The 20,952-nt window shown below is 38.9% G+C and overlaps 1 protein-coding gene across 4 annotated transcripts in view; it reads left to right on the top strand.

Moving 5' to 3' along the window:
- LOC134845553 (uncharacterized) overlaps window positions 1-20,744 on the top strand; it is a 53,639-nt gene extending 32,895 nt beyond the window's left edge. For all 4 annotated transcript variants that reach the window (XM_063862491.1, XM_063862489.1, XM_063862490.1 and 1 more), the window contains 3 exons: window positions 6,593-7,073; window positions 7,225-7,829; window positions 19,548-20,744. In XM_063862491.1, coding sequence (XP_063718561.1) covers window positions 6,593-7,073; window positions 7,225-7,829; window positions 19,548-19,645 — 1,184 coding nt within the window. In that variant the 3' untranslated portion in view covers window positions 19,646-20,744. The remainder of the gene's footprint in view (window positions 1-6,592; window positions 7,074-7,224; window positions 7,830-19,547) is intronic.
- The last annotated feature ends 208 nt before the right edge of the window (window positions 20,745-20,952 follow it).

Below are 20,952 nucleotides of genomic sequence, written 5' to 3'. Positions count from 1 at the left end.
TTGTAGAACGAAATTTTTGCACGTTGGTGAGTAAGGCGCTCCAAATATTTGATGAGTGTATTGATATAACATCACTTCAGTTGATGGGTCTTCACACCATAGAAAACGCAAAGATGGTTGGTCGTCCGGACAGACTCCGACCTGGAAAAACGTTCCTTCGTTGTCGGCAAATACAGCAAATTTATCTCTTTTATTTGCTGTATTTGCTGTATAAGACATACAGTAACCTTTGCCACAAATCTGGACCGACAAGAAGCGATTTGTTGAGTGAAAGTCCATGAAAGTTGAAATCTTCGTTCAACACTCTTCGGATCTTTCCCGGTTTGTTTGAGTTGATGACTGGGTGGTGCGGTAGGTACCACTCACGATTAACGCGCGCTTTTGGGTCACGCGCTTCGACTTGAATGACATAAGCCTTTTCAAGGTCAAATATTGTTTTCTGATAACGGAGGCGCAGAGAATAGTCTTTACTTAAGCGCTTCTCCAATGGCTTGAGCTGAATGAGTGCGGAGAAAAAGTTATTCGACAATATCATCTGCACGAAGCATTTCATAGTGTTTTCAAGAATGCTAGTGGCTCTTTTATCGGCTGATGATCTGGCATCAACGGTTTTGTATGTACCATATGACTCCATTTCATATCAGGACTTGACTTGATCGACCAGAGTTACATCCTCAATGTTACATTTGAAGCAAGAGGAGACTAAACCAGACGTGGAAGGTAAACGACCACTCAAAACCCAACCAAGGGCTAAATGAATGGCCAGAGGAGAGTTTTGATCCCGGCTATGAAAGTACTCCAAAAGTCTGATGAAACACTAAACATCTTGTCTCTACATCTGAATATCTTAAGACTGATGTTAAGGGCTGCAAGTACGGGTATGTTTCTGGGCGAGCAAAACAACGTTATTGTCCATGCACAGCTTGGCTCTTTGCGTGACTGTCTTCTCTTTAAAAACGCTGCTTTTCCACAATTGATGCTTGCCCTTGCAAGCAAAAAAATGTAGAAAACTGGCACTGGTTTCTGTGCGCACAGTCGAAGAGAACAGATTAGTAGCGGTCTTGCTCTTGGTATTTTATTCAGTTCTCGGCTTACCTGATAATGTGCGCATACGCTTGTGTGTGTCCGCTTTCTCCTGTAACCACTCATTGAACTCAACTAACGATGGTCGGGACAAATGTCGTCTGACAACATGCATAGCCCAAGCTTTTTTCATACTAGGAGGTAATATTGCGATCGTTTGATTGAGGACCGACGAGCTCTCAAGCTGTGAGTAGTAGGAAAAGGACTTGAATACTGCCACCAAGCTCAATATCGTAAATGCAAATTCAATCACACACTCGGAGTTGTGCATCTGAAGTGGTTGAAAGCTGCTCAGTTTATCTAAATGAGCGCTCGCAACTGTGTGACGTTGACCGAAATTACGCTCAGGAGTTTTAAGAGCATCAGGATACAAGTCACCACAAAAAGCAAATTCAGAAGTTTCGATGCGGTTTTTGCCTTACCTGTAACAAGAGTTTTCAAGTAAGTAAGCTGTACATCGTTGGTCAAGTGTGCGGAAACAACTACGCTCCTAAATTTTCGGAACCACTCATGCCAGCTTAGAGGATCACCATTAAACTGGGTAAGCTTTCATTCAGGTAATGGGCCTTTCCTGTTCATAGAAAAAATGGCGGCTAAGTCTTCGAGCGTTACATGGTTAGATTGCAAAAAAAGACGAGTCAGTGTGTCTGTTGAAACTGCTTGTACGAGTATGTAGCCTGGACTTTGAGCAGGCTGTTGGAAACCTGGCGGATTTTGTGGCATACTTTGAGGTGCAGTATAGTATACAGCGCCAACGCTTGTGAAGGGTGTAAAAGCGTTCATGTTATCCGGTCCGGCATTTTGCAGCATTCTTTTATTTTACGTACAATCCAAAAATTGACTAGCAACAGGCACGCAGTTTGAAATTCTAGGTTGGTAGTTGAATGCAAAGCAAGACGGTTGAGTGCTTGAAGGAATTTGAGAGTGAAGCATTTGGCTATTCATGTTATTGCAAATAAATGCATCCGATTTCATTAGGTAGTTCGAAGCAGCAGATGCTTTAATGCACATCGAGTGTCGAATGAAAGATGTACTTTGAGAAAAGACACTATTAGCTGCATTATTGGAGACGTACGTATAGGAAGACAGCGGAACATTTTGTAAACATGACGTCACAAACGCTGTAAAACAGGGAGCTACCGACGAACCGCTTTGTAAAGGAATAAAAACGCTAGGTGTTGCTGTTGTCATTCCGAAGAATGGCACGCTTTTTTCAGATGAAGCGCTAGCCATACCCGCAAAATTTGGATCAACTGAACTAACCAGAACTGTTGAATTGACCATCGAATGTCCAGTCCATCATTACAGCTTGGACTTATCAGAGTTTCATATTCAGTCTCCGCTACTGTATTGTCAACCCAATCAGCAGTTCGCTCACCGATCGCCCCTGATAATTGAATGACAAATGGTAATTCAGACTTGCGAGTATCGTGATCGCTTTCAATGATGTCATCTTGAAATTTAGTTTCTTTTATTTTGGCCTCGGCTAGCTTTTTCCTGTTCTCTTCAGCTAAATTTTCGAATTGAAGTCTACATTGTTCTCTACTGATCTGGTATTGCAGTTCCTGCTTTCAGTGATGTCATCTTGAAATTCAGTTTCTGCTATTTTGGCCTCGGCTAGCTTTTTCCTGTTCTCTTCAGCTAATTTTTTGATTTGAAGCCTACTTTGTTCTCTGCTGATCTGATATTGCAGTTCCTGATATTTTTGTTCCCTTAAAATTTAGCTCCGGTTCCCGTTCTTTCTCTTGACGATGAGCTTCCATTTTCCTATTCTCGCATTCTCTAGTCTGCCTTCCTCTTCTCTCAATCTCAAAGATGCCTCATTTTGTCTTTCTTTCTGCCCTCTTTGCAGCTTTGCAAGCAGAATCTCTTTCTTTCTTTAGCTGGGAGTCATTGAACTTGCCTTAGATCTTTTACTATGAAGACGACTAGATCGTAGAGGCGCAGCTTTTAGAGATCTTGCGGGGGCTGTTGATCGATAGAAGTTTGCTTCAGATTATCATCTGAAGACAGTTAATTAAAGTAAGACCTGGCCTGTTGGATTACTTGATCAGTTATACAGTTATCCGGTGTAAATAAGCTTCCAACTCACTTAAAAGTTTGCTTGAATATTGACAAGTTTTTGCTATTTTTGTCAAAGATTCATTCTTCGAGATCAACTTTTCAAATACAGCTTTGCACTTTTCTACCAGACTCTCAACTCTCACACTTCGCTTCTTAGCCTCTATTGCCTCTTTCAAAAAGCTATGATATTCTAACAACTCTTTTTCTAATGTTTCTCAATTTTTTTAAACATTTAAAATAAAACGAAAAACGTGGTCAACCTCTAAATTTGAAAATTGAAATTAACTATCAGATTACTCGGCAAAACGAACTCCAGTAACGTAAGGTTCCTAATTTATTTATTTATTTCTCAAATTGGGTGACTTTTATCAAAAAAAAGTGTCAATCATAAATTGCCTAAAAAATCGAAAATTTATAAGGCTATCTCTTTTTTGCTTGGAAGTTCAAAAGTTGAGACAAGAGAAACAGGTCAGGTTTTTTTTCAGCTTACTTGTGTTCATTGACTCTGGTCCAACTGTCCGTTGGCTGTTAATAGTTTATAAAGTTTCAAGGTAAATGCTTGGGTCTTTTCAAGCATTTCTGTATATTTTCAGAACTTGAACATTGCAACCATTAACTTCAACACATTTCAAGTAGCAGCCGTTAAATTGAGGTTTATATCTAGCCGCAGCAGAAAAAATCATTGTAATACCTTTTACTTGTTTTCTACTCCCACCTAGAATTTAGTCAAAAAGAAGTCTTTATCATTGTGAATTTGAGGAGCTCAGAAACACAATTTAATTGGCTTGAATTAGAAATGATCGAAAAACTTTAATATTTTATGGTGAACATCCAACCCTCCCTGAGAAAAAATCGTATGTCAGTCCCTGCCGTGCCACCTTCTGTTACCCCATCCATACACTTACCCTCTTACGTATTATTATCCCTCCCCCGATACACAATGACGCCCCATGCACATCAACCCGCATCCAGTTTCAAGCGTTAATTATCGATTATAATCTGATATGTTTCGGTATTTTTTTGTATCTTCAGAACCTGAACCTTGATTTCAGTACCAGTCTTCCTTAATTGAGAAAAAATTGATTCTAATCAATTAATAATCGATTATAATCTCTCTTTTGAAATAATATTTTGTCAGTTATAAAACGTTATCATTGATCATAATTAATTATTTTTATCCAAATTTTTAACTCATTTATTTTGCTATAAAAATCGATTTTAATCACTTATAATCGTTTATAATCCCTTTTGATTGCTATTTTGTCTTCAACCTTGGACCTGTACTGTTTATATATATTTTTATGCTTTTCGTAGACGTTGGTTTATGTAAAAATTGAGAAAATTGTTTTAACCGTTTTCAAATCAATTCAAACTCATATAGTTTTTGTTTTTTATTTCTTTTTGATTGTGATTTCTTGATGCACACTTTAAAAGTCTTTGACCACCAAATTATCAGCACACTGCTTTAGTTTCATAATTTATTTGGAAGAGTTATATTTCACCTACTGCGGGAAACTTTCATCTAATATGAAGGGATCTCTATAAAACTTTGTGTTCAGATGAACCAAAAAGTGACAAGACATCTCTTTTTTAGCGATTTTGACAAAGAAAAAGATTTTAATCTATTATAGGAGATTATGAGAAACTTTCGGAAAAATTATAATCAAATAAAATTAATAGTAATTTACAATTATAATGGATTATAAATCGTTTAAACATCTAAATTTGGTGCTCATGATTAATTATAATTTTGATAAAAGTATAATTGTAATTGTAATTTAATCGACCATTTTCTCTTTTTACTGAGTGCCGGTAAGTCCTCCGCCCCCTCATAAATTGGGGGCTAGTAGATTTAGAAATGGAGTAAGCTTTGAGTAAAGCTAAAAAACTGCACAATTTGCAGATAACTTGGTAAAAAAATTAAAACAGGCTATAGTTCCCTAAAATCCGTTACGATGGCTTTTAAATGAGTTATAATTGATGTGACTCATTTAAGAATAATTCAATACAATGGATTATAATCGATTGAGTGGTCCCTGAATGTAATTTTAGTCGAAAATAATAGCAATTTTTTTGGTTACGAAAATCGATTCTAACGTTATTATCTATAGAACTTCCGTGCGGGTCAGCGTCATAAATGAAATTTTCACAGCGCACAATTTCTAGTCCATCGCATAGTCAAGTTGGCAATTTTCAAACCCGCAAGGCTAAACAAAAATGATTGAAGGTAAAATATGAAGGTAAAACTTAGGTAATATGATTGAAGGTAAAATTAAGTTAATATCTCCAATGCGGGGTATGATGTTTTTGAATGAAAACTGATAGCCTGATTGGAAAACTTTGACCAAATAAAATGTTCTCCCCAAGCATAAATATGATGATTTTGAAAGTCGGAACAAAAAATTGTAATTTGGCCGCTCACAATAAAATGTAATTTGGCTGCCATTGGCTTACAAAAAATCGTAACTTGGCTACCATTGGCTTACAATAAACTGTATTTTGGCTAACATTGGCTTACAATAAATTGTATTTTGGCTACCATTGGCTTACAAAAAATCGTAACTTGGCTACCATTGACTTACAGTAAATTGTATTTTGGCTACCATGGGCTCATAATAAATCGTAATTTTGCTGCCATTGGCTTACAATAAATTGTATTTTGGCTACCATTGGCGTACAATAAATTGTAACTTGGCTACCATTGGCTTACAATAAATTGTATTTTGGCTACCAATGGCTTACAATAAATTGTATTTTGGCTACCATTGGCTTACAATAATTTGAAATTTGGCTTGCTTAAACAACGCGTGTAATTTCATCAATTAAAAAATATTCGAAACTCAAAAGCTTTTTAATTTTTGTAGTCTTGTTTTTGAAAATCAAAAGTTGAAATTGTTGATTTAAATCAGCAGTATTTTCCGATTCCCGTATCCATTTAACACCTGTCGTCTTTGGTAGTTTTGCTTTTTACGGGTTATTGAAGAGATCAATTTTTTTACTGATTCAGGTAACGTGGTTTTTTGTTTTGAGGAAAAAGTCTCAAAGTTTGCTCACACTAGGATTTGTAATTTAGCATTTTGATTTTTGCTTTGTTATGCTCACATTCTATGTCATTTGCTACTTTACAGGGTGAATCATAGCCTTCAATAACAAAATACAAAATGTTACCAGTAAAAAAAAAAAGAAATTCCTTGACCCATTGGTCTCAAACTCGGCCGTTTATCTCAGATACGTTTTTATTGAAAGTGAGGCGACCTGCAAAACCTTGAAATTTTAATGAGGAGACTTTTTTGTTGTGAACTTCATAGTGAAGCAAACATTTCGTTTTTTTTTGTGTGTTTGTTGATATCCAATTGTCTGCAGACTAAGCCTCTTGTTTTCCACTTAGAGTAGTTATTCAACAGTTTTACACGGCTTCAGTTGATCTAGCTGTAGATTGTTTCAGATACGAAGCAGTGTCACGAACTAGTAGCGGGGGCCAGTTTGGAGGCGAGGCTGGCGGTGGCGGGGGAGAAGGAGGGGTCAGTCACTCTTCCTTGCGACACTTCCAACTCTTTTGATGACAACTTCAAGTGGATGCGCAGTTCAGACTCTGAGGGAGTCATATTTGAACCCATCTTCATCCCAGGCAGCCAACGGAACGATAAGTTGTACAGGGTTGGCTCTGGGTCCAGTAGTGCTCTGGTGGTGGACAAGGTTTCGAAAGATTCCAGTGGTTTCTACTGCTGCGAACTGTTCCATGGGAGTCCTTACAAGTCTAGCGCGGAGAAAGCGTTTGGAGTGCTGGTGCTTCCCGCTAACTTCCAGCCAATTCTATCCGGCATGCCCTTGGAAGCAGCAGAAGTTGGATCACAAGTCACTCTCACCTGCACTCCCCCCTCGGAAGAGACACGGCTGGGGGACAAAATTGTGCCCACTGTCAAATGGTGAGAGCACTCGTCTAGCAAGAATAATAGCACGGTTTTGTTCACTCAAAATTTTACTCTTTCGCGATAGGGATATTGTACAAATATTATAGGGATATTGTACAGGGATACTTTCTTATCTTCTAGGTCTCTTCTAGTTCCTTTTTTCCAGGCAAGTGCCGTCCACTGTTCCTCAGCCAGAAGATGGGGCGACAGAGTTCACTTTCAGTGTGAAGGAGGCTTTGAATGGAGCCCAATTCCGGTGTCTGTTCGACTACCCCCAAATTAGAGAGTTCCCCTCCGAGCAGAAAACTCTGGGGGTTAAGTTTGCGGCTCGATTCCTGGAAGCAGAATCGACAGACAACAGGGACCCTGTGGCAGTGGAATTGACTGGCTCCACTACCATCAGTTGTGCCTTCGAGGCAAACCCCCCTGTGGAGCCCGAGACAGCCTTGTTCCAGTGGAAGAGAACTCTGGTGGAGTCACCGCAGACAGGGATGGGTGGGGAGGATGATGGGGATGGAGTGAGTGGTGGGGCTCAGTGTGACATGAAGAGAAAAGAGGGGGTGCGTGAGGAGAAAGTGGTACCGGATGAGGACACTGAGTTGGTCCCCACCAGCAGAATGGGCGAGGGAGGAGTGGGGGCGGGGCAGAAGACTGTGACAGTGTTCTCCCTCACCATCAAGAACTTCGACTCTGACAAGGAGGGATGCTACACCTGCTCCCTCTCCCTCCCCAACTCTGAGAACACACTCAGCAGGAGCTTCAACCTAATAGGCAAGTCATCATCTCACTCATTCACACACTGAACATTCGTTTGATCAGCACAGAGTGATGGTCAGACAAGGCCAAATAGCTCATTCTAACCATCTGGGAATGAGAGAGAGAGAGAGAGAGAGAGAGAGAGAGAAATAAAGTTGGGCTGATCTGAAACTGATATTTTTATGCGCGTGCCAGTTCTTAATGAATTCTTTAGAGGCGTGTGTGGTTGAATAAGAGGGTTTTTAGCAGCCAGTACACTTTGCCCCAATCCGTTCATTCTAACTGGAGTAGGGTGTGTTTCAGAGAAGACAGGTCAGTTTATGTCTTTTAGTATGCAATCTAACCCCCCCCCCCCCTCCATGTGACCTCTGATCTGTTCACCCGCTATTCGCACAATTGTTGTCAACTAGACCACACTATGCTTCATATAACCTCTTCTGTTCTCTCTTTTGTCCCACCACTCACCATTATCAGTCAAGTTCTGAGCTGCAATGAAAGAATGTGTCAAAGCAATTCAGTGCAGGCAAATTGGTTTGAGTCACTGCCAGTAACAATCATTTAAGCTGAGCAAAACGAAACTCAAAAAATTTTGAAAAGTGATGACTTTTTCCTTCAGACCCGAAATTTTTTAAGCCGAAGTTTTTCATATTTGCTTCAAAACGTGTCTTTCTTTTTTTTGCTGGTCATTAATCTTACCATATAATTGATACCTTTTCAACAACTACGAACAAAAATAAAAATTTCTACCAAATTGAAATTATTCAGTTTATGTTTCTGTCGATCAACTTAGTATTTTGAACAAAAATTATTAATTTTTCTGAATGGCATATTTCGAACGGGAGCTTTGATTTTTTGGGTGGCGATAGTTCGTTTAGCCTATTGGTGGAGTGTTTACGTGGCCCAATTATTTTGTTAACAGCATTCGTATATCGAAATTTCGAACCGTATCTAGTCCGAAGTTTATGCGGTTGGCTCGGTTACCGACACTACTAGATTCAAATTCAGCACATTTTGCAATCAAGTTTCTGTTTCTGTGCATTTATTTACTGGTTTTCGTTTTTTTAGAAGTTTACCGACCTAGCATTTGAGTTTAACGGGCAAGCATTTAAATTGCTACGTTCGTATTGGAACTAGGAATTTTGGCGTAAAGTTAGTTCTTTTGGGTAAATGAGAAGTATTGTTTAGATAAGGATTGCTCTGATGAACTTTTTTGTTGTAATTGTTCCGATTTTTGTAACGAAGGTAATGGAATATTTGTGCTAGGGGTGGGTTCTGACAAATTTCGGAGATTTAACATGTCTTAGAATTCGTTCCAAATTGGGTGAAAGAAGCTTATTTGCCATAACTGGTTTGTTACTAGAAGCAAAATCTATCACTTTATAAATTATAGGGCGTGTGGGGGGATACATTTCACGAAACGTTTTTTTTTTCAAGTTACTACTGCTTCCATAGACTTTAAAAGGCAATCGGAACATTTAGGGCTTTGCCCTAATACGAGCAGTCTTGTGATCATTATAAAGTTTAAACTATTAGCTTCTGTCCCGCGTTTCTTTTCAAATTGCAAAAACTACTTCAAAAACAAGTTCTATCATTTAATACAAATTTGACTGTTGCCATACGGGGGTGTTATGCACTAAATGATCAAAATTCAGTGTTTCTTCATCATCTTGAACTATGATTATATTGGTTGAACCTGGACGGCTTCTTGGTCAATCAAACTCGAACTAAATGCTCAGGTACTTCAATTTAAACTTCAAGCCATTAAAATTGTCAGCCAGTTTGACCAAAAAAGTAGAATTTTTGTTATACTGAAGCCATTCCACTGATCTTTTTCGATTAGTATGTTCACCTGGCGGAAATATTCATTGAAAAACTTGACCGTGTTGCTTGAATTTGATTGGTTATAGTTATTTCATCAATTTAGCATCAATTTCAAATCAAGAGGCATATTTAGTTATTTTTGGCTGTTAAGTGACTCATATACGTCATCTGTTCTCAAATTTGCATAAAAGTTGGATAATCTGGAAAAAATTCTGTCTTTTTTGAAACATATCAGTCAGTCAAGCTCAGTTATTTTTATGCTGTCTGCTGATTCCTTGGACATTTTATAGCTAGTGATGGTTTGATGTTTTTGAGGAAAAACCGGTTCAAATTTAAATTTTTGTGGTTTCATTTTTGCGTTTTTTGTAATTGAAATTCATTGTTTCCCTAGAATCAAGACAAATTCCGCAATCTAACAGGAAAGAGTCAAATAAAAGGTGATCGTTTTCTAGTTTCGAAATAGTTGTCAGATTTCACTGCGATTGTCATCCGGTACGGATCGATAAACTTATTATCGTTGTTATTTTTTAATTTGATTAACATATTTATTTATATATTACTTGGTCAGTTGACCTTGATACGGCTGCATGCCGACTATAGTCCATGAGCAAGTCTCAGACGATAATTTATGTTTCTTAACAACAGCTAATTTATTCAAATTCATATAAAGACTACGTTTATCAATCCGTTCGGATTCATTATACTCACCCTCATACGTTGAGGTATGACATGGCGCAGTCGGCAGGATACTCAAAAAACCCGCTGAATATCAACCCATTCTGGGAGAAAGCCTCAAGCGAGCAACCACTGGAATGGTCGAAGTTGGCAGCGATATTTGAGATGACATTATTTGCCAAAGATGGGGTCGTAAGAAATCTTCAAAGAAATATACCTCCACTCGTCGAGCCCACAGAACGATGTATGAGGTCGAAATAAATGAAGAAACAGACGCTCAGAGGAAAAATCGGGAGGTTCGCAATCAAGAAAAGAGAGTTGATTGGGAAAACCACGTGATGAAAGCCCGAGAAAAGGGAGTCCTATGCAATTCATTCCGATGGGATGAAGCAGACGCTAAAGTAAGAATTTACATTTTCCGTTGCCTGGGAGCCGAGGGCCACCGCCAATTTCAGCATAACGCCCGGGTCTTGTACTACACGCGGTGACAACAAGAGAGCTAATTACGACACTAGAAGACATATTCTTAACAACTAGAGTTGTCGCGTTCAAAAGACACAACTTTATCTGCAGAAAACAGAAGAAAACGGAAAGCCTGGAACAATTTCACGCTGATCTGGTCGAGGTGGCTTCCAGAGCCGATTGCGGGGACAGAGAGGACGAGTAGGTGCGAGACATGTTTACGGCACACATGCACAAGGAAAAGATAGCCGAAGAGTTACTCGCACAAACAAGAACCCTACAAGAGGCGTATGAGTATGCTATACGCAGAGAAAAGGGGATCGACATAGCCGCCCAATGAAAACCAATCCGTTGGGAAATCAGATAACAGCTACAAAACAGGAACCAATACACTATTTCACCACACGGGGACGAGGTAATTTTGCAAACAATCAGATACCTCAAAGAAGGCGCGGAAATTTTCGGGGACGCGCATAACCTCGAGGTCAACAAAATGCACGAGGTCAGTCCCAACAGCAAAGAAACCAATATTCTAACACTCAAAAGCAATTCTACAAACGTGGTAACCAATTCGGACAAGACCACTCAAAATCATGTCCCGCGAAGGATGAAATTTGTTCTAAATTCGCCAAACGGGCCCATTTTGCCAAAGTGTGTCGCTCAAGAACTGTTAACTATCTGGGAGACCGTAACAACGAAGAGGAACAAGATGAAACCGAATCAGAGAGTCAAGGAACCGAACTCGACCCAGTCGCGTTTGCTGATTTTACGTCAAAAATGGTTGGGAGGAGTATCACGTCGACAATTTTTCAGTGATTTCAATATCAGAAGCATTTTGTTAAAGCACGCAATAAATTTGTCCGAGGAGGATTTAAACGGACACATCATTAAGCTGAAGACAAAACCAGAAGACTTACTTGCAATCGCTGACTCCAGAAGCCCAATGTCGTTTTTAAACGGAAAAACCGCCCAGCAGTTACAAGGAAATAAAAAAACCGTAACACTGAAACAAATTCCACCGGAAGATACGGCTCGGAACTTAGCATGCTACATTGTCGAAACAATTGTTGCAAAAGGAAGACTGATAGTGGCAATTGAATCAGGAGGCTAGAAAATAAGAGCTGCTCCATTCATCGTAGATAACCAAAAAGCAAACAACATAGGCAGGAACATCCTCGTTCAAATTGGAATAAAACTAGTACAAGAAAACCCGAAACAAAAGGACGTGCTGAATATACGTGAACAAGAACAACCAAACCCAGAAATCAAACAATGGGTAAAAGATAACTATCCACAACTATGCAAAGTCAAAGGGCACGTAATGCGGACCCAATTCAATAAAAGATTTAATCCGATACAGCAGAAAGGACGCCGTGTCCCGGTTCATCTACAAGAACGAGTAGACAAAGAACTCAAAAAACTCATGGAGCAAAAACACATAATAAAACTGGATAAATGTTCCGATCGACAATTCATTAGTCCAATCGTGATTACAGTAAGAAAAGACCAGACGGTAAAATTGGCGTTAAACTCAAAAAAGATAAATAATTTTATTTTCAAGATTGAATATCAAATGCCCATCGATCTACTAATAGACAACAAAGCACAGGGATTAAATCGAACAACAATCAGCAAACTCTATTCTCAACACTGGGTTTGCGCTACGCGTATTCACAAATCCCGTTAGACAAACCAACTCGGGAACAATGCAATTTCAATTTAATTGGTGGCAACGCTACAGGAACCTACCATTTCCAAACGGGATATTACAGCCTCATGGTTATGCCGGCTAAATTTCAAAAAGCCATCGATCTCACACTTACAAACTGTTCAAACACCTACGCATATTTAGACGACATATTGATTGTGGTCAATCGATATACACAAACGAAAACTACAAACGATTCTGGAAAAATTAGATGGTGAAAATCTCGTCATATTGTTGGACAAATGTAAGTTTGCTTGTAAACAAGATGAGTGGCTAGGGTAATTTATAAATAGCGAGGGCACTACACTTTGATAAGAAAAACAGAATCAATTAAGAAGCTCTACCCTCCAAAAACATTAAAATAATTGAAAAGATTCATGGGGTCTATACACCACATCATCAAGTATATCCCCAACTTAGCACAAACAGCAGCAGCATTGAGGCCACTATTGAAAAACACACTGAAAAATAAACCAATTAACTGGAAACCGGAACACAATACATCATTTGAGAACATTAAAAGATTAGTATCTGAAATAACTAAACGAAAACATTTTAACCAATATCTAGAAACACGTTTAGTAACTGATGCCTCTACATCAGGAATAGGGGCATCACTCGAAGAATATTCACCAGAAGGTTGGGTGGCAATTGCTTAGGCTGCAAGAGTTTTTAATTCCCTCGAGGAAAATAAATCAGTCAACGAACTAGAATTACTCGGTGTAGTGTGGGTAATTGAACACTACAAATATTATCTGTACGGGAAAAATTTCACCGTCATCACAAACCACCAAGCTTTAATCAGCTCTTTAAACGCAAGAGAAAGATCAAAAACCAGTCAAAGTAGATTAACCAGATTGATCCCATTCCATTTCGATATCAAACTTTTAGCCGGTAACAAAATGGGACTAATTGACTATATGTCACGAAGTCCAGTTGGATTGGCAATACCCCCAAGCGAGTATGATGAGGAATTTGTTGTTGCATCAATTGATACATTCATAAATACCTTGGAGGTGATTGACAACGTCATTCTTCATGAGTGAGCCAATCAGAATCTGGCACCGTGTCAGCTGATCAAAAAGCGCGCGGAATATAAAAGTACAACAATTAGCACTTCAAAACTTGATTTGAATAAGCATTTTTTCAAAAATTCCGCAAGCAGTCAATTGCAAAAACAAAAACTGGATCAGCTCTGCTCAAATCACTCTGCAAATTGGTCAGCTCTGACGCAAAAAAAAACAAGATCGAGACAAAATTCACCAGTTTCTTTCAAAAATTCAACAAATTTCGTCAAATTCATCCACAGACAACCGATTATGAATAGAAGACCGGATCTCAAACAACGCAAAGGCGGATTCATTCCGGACGAACTGAAATCACTAAACACACGTGATCGAATGGAGGAAAAACTAATCAACTGGCAGGGGACATCAATGAGAGAAGAAATCCTCTCTGATCTTTGGTGGCACAAACGACAACCAATGAAAAAAAAGCAAAAGCCAACACTTTGGCATCGGCAACTACACAAATAAACGTCATGGCTGCCAGAGAATTAATATCATCAATGCCACCACCAGTCAAAAACTTCCGGACAATTACTGAAGAAAATCCACGACCAGTAAAACAGCGCTTCCCAAAAAAGAAGACAACAGTGGCAATACAGACGGACAACGATAAAATGTTGGTGGCAAATCAAACAGATTATAGGGAAGAACGGCCGGAGACACAAGAGGTGTTTGTGAGTAGAATAAACTACGACATCGCAAGCCAGGAGGAATGTGCCCCAAATGAAGAACCGCCCACGATGTCAGGAACACAACCGAAAGCCACACAACTGGAAGCTAGCCACCATGAAATTACAGAAGGGATAGTAGCAACCGTTAATCAGACAACAATGACGGAAGCAGAGGAGGATACACCGCTGTTCCGACAACTACTGCAGAAGGTTCTGGGGCTCAACTACATCGCCGCAGCTATCAAAATCGACAAAAATCTCAGACCGCTTATCTTTTTTATGAAAAAGGGGAATTGGGAAGCGACAAAATCCGCCTACGGACAATATTGGTTGAAAGTCCGTAACAGACTACAAGTACGGGAGGACTGTCTGCTGATTGACGAACGCATCGTTATACCAACACAGCTGCGCCAGACAAAACTGGAAAGCCTACACTTGACACACCCAGGGTCGGCCGCAATGCTGGTTTTATGTCAAAACGTGTGGTTTCCACACATCCACCGATCAATCGTCCAGATGGCGAAACATTGCGAGCACTGTAGAGAACAGGGTTAAAACCTCAAACCAAGAATAGAAAAATATCATTCAATCCAATTGGATTCGGTAGTAGAACCAAATGAGGAAGTACATTTAGACTTTTCGGGCCCCTCCCCGATGAATTAAATAAGGACGCTTACATACTCGTTGCTATAGACAAATGGTCAAAATTTCCGAAAGCAAAGGTTGTTTTGAATACTACAGCAGATGTCGCCATAGAATTTATGCAACGGTATATTTCAAATAATGGAGTACTCCGTCGGCTAATATGTGATCAAGCACAAATATTTAGAGCGGAAAAGTTCCAACTTTTTTGTAACACAAATCATTATAAGTTAATTTTTGCACCGGTTGACAATCATAGAACCATAGGGGTGGTAGAAAGATTGATACAAACATTAAAACGTCGTTTAGGGGGTATGAGAATAGATCCGGCGACTATACCATACAAATTAGCTTCGGAGGTTGCTGGAAAAATAAAAACTTTGCGCATAACACCACATGGTGTAACCAAATTTTCACCTTTTGAATCACGCATAGGCAGAAAACCAAATACTCCTCTGTCACATTTGGCAACAACTAGTTCACCCACCGATCTTAACTGGGAAAACGCAAAACACGCATGTTTAGATCGAAAAAATCTATCAAAGCCGCCTCTGCCAGCTGAAAACATGCACGACTTGCAACATTGGTCGGAGGATGAAGTTTCGATCAATCAACGACAGCAACTACAACCACAACCAACTGGCCAAGTGTGGCAGACAAGACATCAAAACAAACACCAGGTGCGAAACGCAAACGTAACATAGGAATAAATATAGATAAATTAAACAATAAGTTTAAAAGAATACAATAACCCACAGACAAAAACGTGAGCAAACGATCAGAACAAGTGGCAAGAAAGACGATCCGAATCGCAACTAAAGTAAAATATTTCCAACAAAAATATAAAACAACCGATGGAAAAAATTTTAACATACACACACCAAATACAGCATGGGTACAGGCATTCGGGAAACAACCTATACTTTTAGGGAATAGTGCGGTTGGTTTTGTAACTAATCCTTTCTTCTACGGACCGTGTTGACCATCACGGTTAAGTGACTACGTAGCTTACAAATCGGCACGAAGATCAGGGCCTTGTCTTTGTTTTTTAGACATCGAGAACCAACAGCGCCTCAACATAGTATGTTCCGGGAAGATGAAGAAACAGGGCTGACATCAAAATTGACAAGCAATGAGCAAACAAAGCTAAAGGAGCAGAGTAACAAAAAAAAACAGCCCAGCCAAACGGCGGGGAAAACCAACGGGAAAGAGGACGGGTGGACGTCCCTGTGACAAACCGCGAGGAATGAGTCTTTCTTCTTTGAAGAAAAGCACAAAAGCCAAGCCCCGACCACGGAAACAAACACCCATAGTGACACGGAGACAAGTCGTCGAACCATCGCCAACAAAAAAAACACCGCCAGCAACAACTTAGGCGAACATGGCACCATCGAGACGCTCCACTCGCCAACGTCACCCAACCTTGGCAAAATCTTTTGGGGACAGTATATCGATAAATACCATTGATGAGTCAGCCACACACAAAAAGCTTGTAAATTTCAACATTGATTCGCCATCAGATCAAATATACCCACCGACGAATCCAAGCCTCAAATCGCTCATTCAAGAAATGGGCTTCGCGGACAAATGACCAGAATATCAAGCGTGCATGAATATTCTGGATGCAATAAGCCCAAAAAACAAGGCGAAACAAACGGACGAAGTTATCGACCCCATTTCGTCAGATGAAAGCCCGAACAAAATGGACATCTTATAAATGGAAAATCAAGAAGTGGAGGAACCAATGAAATAGCGAACAGTAGACAAGAGGGAGAAAATGCATATGAGTCCTCAAGGGACTATAGAAATCAAAAAATTGAAACTTAAAATCTCTAAAGAAGACGGAGTGTCATCCGGTACGGATTGATAAACTTATTATCGCTGTTATTTATTAATTCGATTAACGTATTCAATTATATATTGTTTGGTCAGTTAACCTTGATACGGCTGCATGCCGACTAAGGTCCATGAGCAGGTTTCAGACGATAATTTATGTTTCTGAACAACAGCTGTTTTATTCAAATTCAAAAAAACACTAGGTTTATCAATCCGTTCGGATTCATTATACTCACGCTCATACGTTGAGGTACGGCATGGCGCAGTCGGCAGGATACTCGAAAAACCCTCTGAGTATCAACCCATTCTGGGAGAAAGCCTCAAGCGAGCCACCACTGGAATGGTCGAAGTGGGCAGCTATATTTGAGATGGCATTATTTGCCAAAGACCAGATCGAAGTAAGAAATCTTCAAAGAAATATACCTCCACTCGTCGAGCCCACAGAACCGATATATGAGGTCAAAATAAACGGAGAAACAGACGCTCAGAGGAAAAATCGGGAGGTTCGCAATCAAGAAAAGAGAGTTGGTTGGGAAAACCACGTGGTGAAAGCCCGAGAAAAGGGAGTCCTATGCAACTCATTCCGATGGGATGAAGCAGACGCTAAAGTAAGAAGTTACATTTTTCGTTGCCTGGGAGGAGCCGAGGGCCAACGTCAAATTCAGCAAAAACGCCCAGGTCTTTTACTACACGGGGTGACAACAAGAGAGCTAATTACAACACTAGAAGACAATTTCGTAACAACCAGAATTGTCGCGTTCGAAAGACACAATTTTATCTTCTGAAAACAGAAGAAAACGGAAAACCTGGAACAATTTCACGCTGATCTGGTCGGGTTGGCTTTCAGAGCCGATCGCGGGGACAGAGAGGACGAGTGGGTATGACAGCGATAATAAACTTTATTTTTCGAACATGTTTTCTCAAAAAGGGTTAATTTCATCCCTAATTGTTTTGAAAATTCAAAGAGCTTTATACAATATACTGATCTTTGTCCGTTTTGATTTTCGTTTGCTGGAAAAATTGATTGAGACTCCTAGGCATGTTGCTTAATTTTGATTAGTTAAACTTAGCCAATCAGAGACGAACAATCAGAGATTGCGTTTTTGTCGTGCGCACCCACTCAAAGTTAGTGTATATTGGCGTCAGAGGCGCTTTTAGAAAATGTTTAGTGTCCGCAACAAAATATGAATGTCTCAAAATAAGACAAAGGGTGACCCTTTGGGTCGGTAGGGGGTCAAATCCCTGTGGGGAGGGCAATCCCCCTCTAAAAATGGTCGTTTTTCATCTACCGCGTTTATATACCATTTGAATGAAGTGATGTCTTTGACTTCTGTTTCATGGGAAACTTTTTTGTTCAGATGAACCAAAGATTGACAAGACATCTCACGTTTAGAGTTTTTGTTTTTGACAGCAAATTTTCATTTCGTTATTAGATATCTTTTAGTGTGATATCGTTTGGAGAAAAAATTGATTATAAACAGTCATCTTGTTTTAATGAGAAAGTTTGTTGAAACTAAAATCAATTATAATTTGGGATCTACTTAACAATCCCCCCTTTTACAAAAGGGGGAAATTGTTAAGTAGGTTCAGCTAGCAAATTACTAGCAATTTAGTCGAATTTTCAGCCAATCAGAAAGCAGCAAATTCTGAAACCGAGAAAGTTCTAATTGGCAATACAGTGCTGATTTATATTATCCAGACAAAACGAATAAATCTTGAACTTTTAAACAAACTTGAGTTTTCCTCAAACTGGGTTAAGATTAGACAAAAGTGAAGAGATCAAAATTTGCTTAGAGTTTCAACAGAATTAGTATGGTGCATTTTTTCACCGAAATTCTCAACCACAATTTCACCCAAAAATTGGTTAATTTTGGCTTTTTTCAATTAATCAAAAGTTACGCTGGAACTACTTTGTTAATTGATGATAAATATATATCACAAGAAGCCTCAAACAGAGCCCAACTAATTTCTACAAAGGCTAAATCTCCGAAACTTTGAGTAAATTGTTTGAAAATTGTTTATAAGCAAAAATTTTGGGTTTTATATAGTAAATATAAAATATATAATATATATAATAAATATTTTATCACTTTTCTTGACTATCACGCAAAAATATTTTCTCTCATACAAATTTTGGAAATTTAACCCTTCTAGAAATTTGTTCGTTTTGTCCGGATAATTTAAAGCAGCACTGTAGCTGTTACACTTAGCAAATAATCATGTAAAATGAACTTTAGGGAAGAAATATTGCCTTTTTTTAAATTGCCTTGTTCAATTATAGGGGGGAGAGATTCTTAATTAGGTACCATAGGGGGGGGGGAATTGTTAGGTAGATCCATAATTTGTTATAGAATATTATAATTTCGTGGAAAAAGTAACAATTATACGAGGTTATAAATTCGTCGAATAGCATATTTTGTTAACTATAAGCAATTATAAATCTTTGAGATTCTTGCTACTCAACCTGTGCTTTCTGTTTTTTGGGTTTTCCAACTAAACATGAAAGTGTAAAGCGAAACACGAAAAAAAATTTTGTTATCTGAATGATTGGTGAAATTATTTGAATGATCATATAATTTTCATGATTGGCAAGATGTTTATCATAGGTTTCATATAATATATTGTGATGATGGATTTTTACGGAAAGTTGTGACCAAAGTTTTTATTTGTGGTAATTGTATGAGTAGAAGTTTTGGTCAACCCCGGTATTTCACAAAACTTGGGCAGTTTTTGTTTCATATTTTAATTTTACTGATAAAAATCTGAGCAAGCATTTTTGGAAAACAAATAGCTGGTGTTTTCCTTTATTTTGGTGAAAGTTTTTGAGTAACAGTATTTTTTTTTCGTTCAGACCAGTCGACGCTGAAGAGTGTGGACTCACGAGTGCCCCTGTCGCTCTCACTCTCAACTGCAGTGACCTGTTCCCTCATCATGCAAACACTCATGTGATCACTAATTACATCATACCAGCATAAGACAAACAGTGTGAACAGACAAGGAACACACTATAGTGTCAAAGAGAACAACAACACAACATCACAAAATGCTCCCTTCTTCGTTCTTGTTCGAAGATTGCTCCCACAAATTAAGAGCGCCGCCCGAAATAATCATTGGGTTATAATTCCAGCAGCAGTAAATGAACAGAAACAGCACCAGATAAGTATCCCCCCTGGGCTTCATGGTTGGCATTTATCTGGCATCATTTCACTGCATGTCCCTGTACACTAGATGATCCCTTCTGGCACCCCAGAGTGAAAATGTTGCAGAGGAGGAACTGAACGAAGCGCCATCATAGCAGAATAGACTCAACCCACCGCAGACAACCAGACCATTTGTGGCTGTAAAAGCTCCCAGCTGTACTACTTATCATATTACTCTAAAGTAACACCACACAATGAACTCCCATTGCTTCAGTTGGCTCACTTAACCCAAAGCAGTTGTTGTTTTTTGTTGTTTTCAATGTTTTAGCTGGAATTTCTACTCAGTATCTTTTGCTCACGCATAACTCTATTCTAATAATTCGGTTTTTCAATCAGTAATTTGTAAAAATAACTTAACCTAGATGTATTCTATTCGTTCATAAATGTTCCATGCCCGTTTGGCGCAAGCTCGATGCATGAGATAAATGGAGGAAGTGTCCTTGCTTGGCTTTTTGATTAATCCATCCTCAAATCAATTTGAAAAGAGAAAAAATGTGTTGTTTTCACTTTTCAGCGAGATAAGCGTTAATGATTTTATTCAACGACTTGTAATATCTTTTTTTTTCTCTACTTTTTTGTGCATATGAAACTATAAAAGAAGTCACCCTGACGTGTTAGACTTATGGAGATATTGAAATAAAAAAAAAACAATAAATTATTCGATGGAGTTTTATTTTGTCTCCTTTCGACAGAAAATGACCATAAGGTGGCTGTGCCTCTCCCTCCATTCCACTCTAACAACAAACCAACCCCCCCCCCCCCCCCCCAATCACCCTTAGTCTGTTTATGTTGAATTTGTGATTGTCAATTTGTAATGTGAATCGATAGCAAATTTATTTTATAATGAATCAGTTCGGGTAGAATGCGGTAAATAGAATTGAGATTAGAAACCAGATTAAGATTAGAAAGAAGAGAATAAGAGATAAGTGACCTCAAACTCTTTCACTGTTGGAAGTTATGATGATACTTCTCGATAACTTATATCCCGAGTAGTTGGGTGGATGAGTTTTTCATCCAATTAAGACACTTAGGTCGACCAAAAAACTTGTTTTGACC

This window comes from Symsagittifera roscoffensis, chromosome 5 (assembly GCF_963678635.1).
Source record: "Symsagittifera roscoffensis chromosome 5, txSymRosc1.1, whole genome shotgun sequence".
Lineage (NCBI taxonomy): Eukaryota > Metazoa > Xenacoelomorpha > Acoela > Convolutidae > Symsagittifera > Symsagittifera roscoffensis.
The sequence above is the reverse complement of the archived record's forward strand: the minus strand, read 5'-3'. Positions and strand labels throughout refer to the sequence as shown.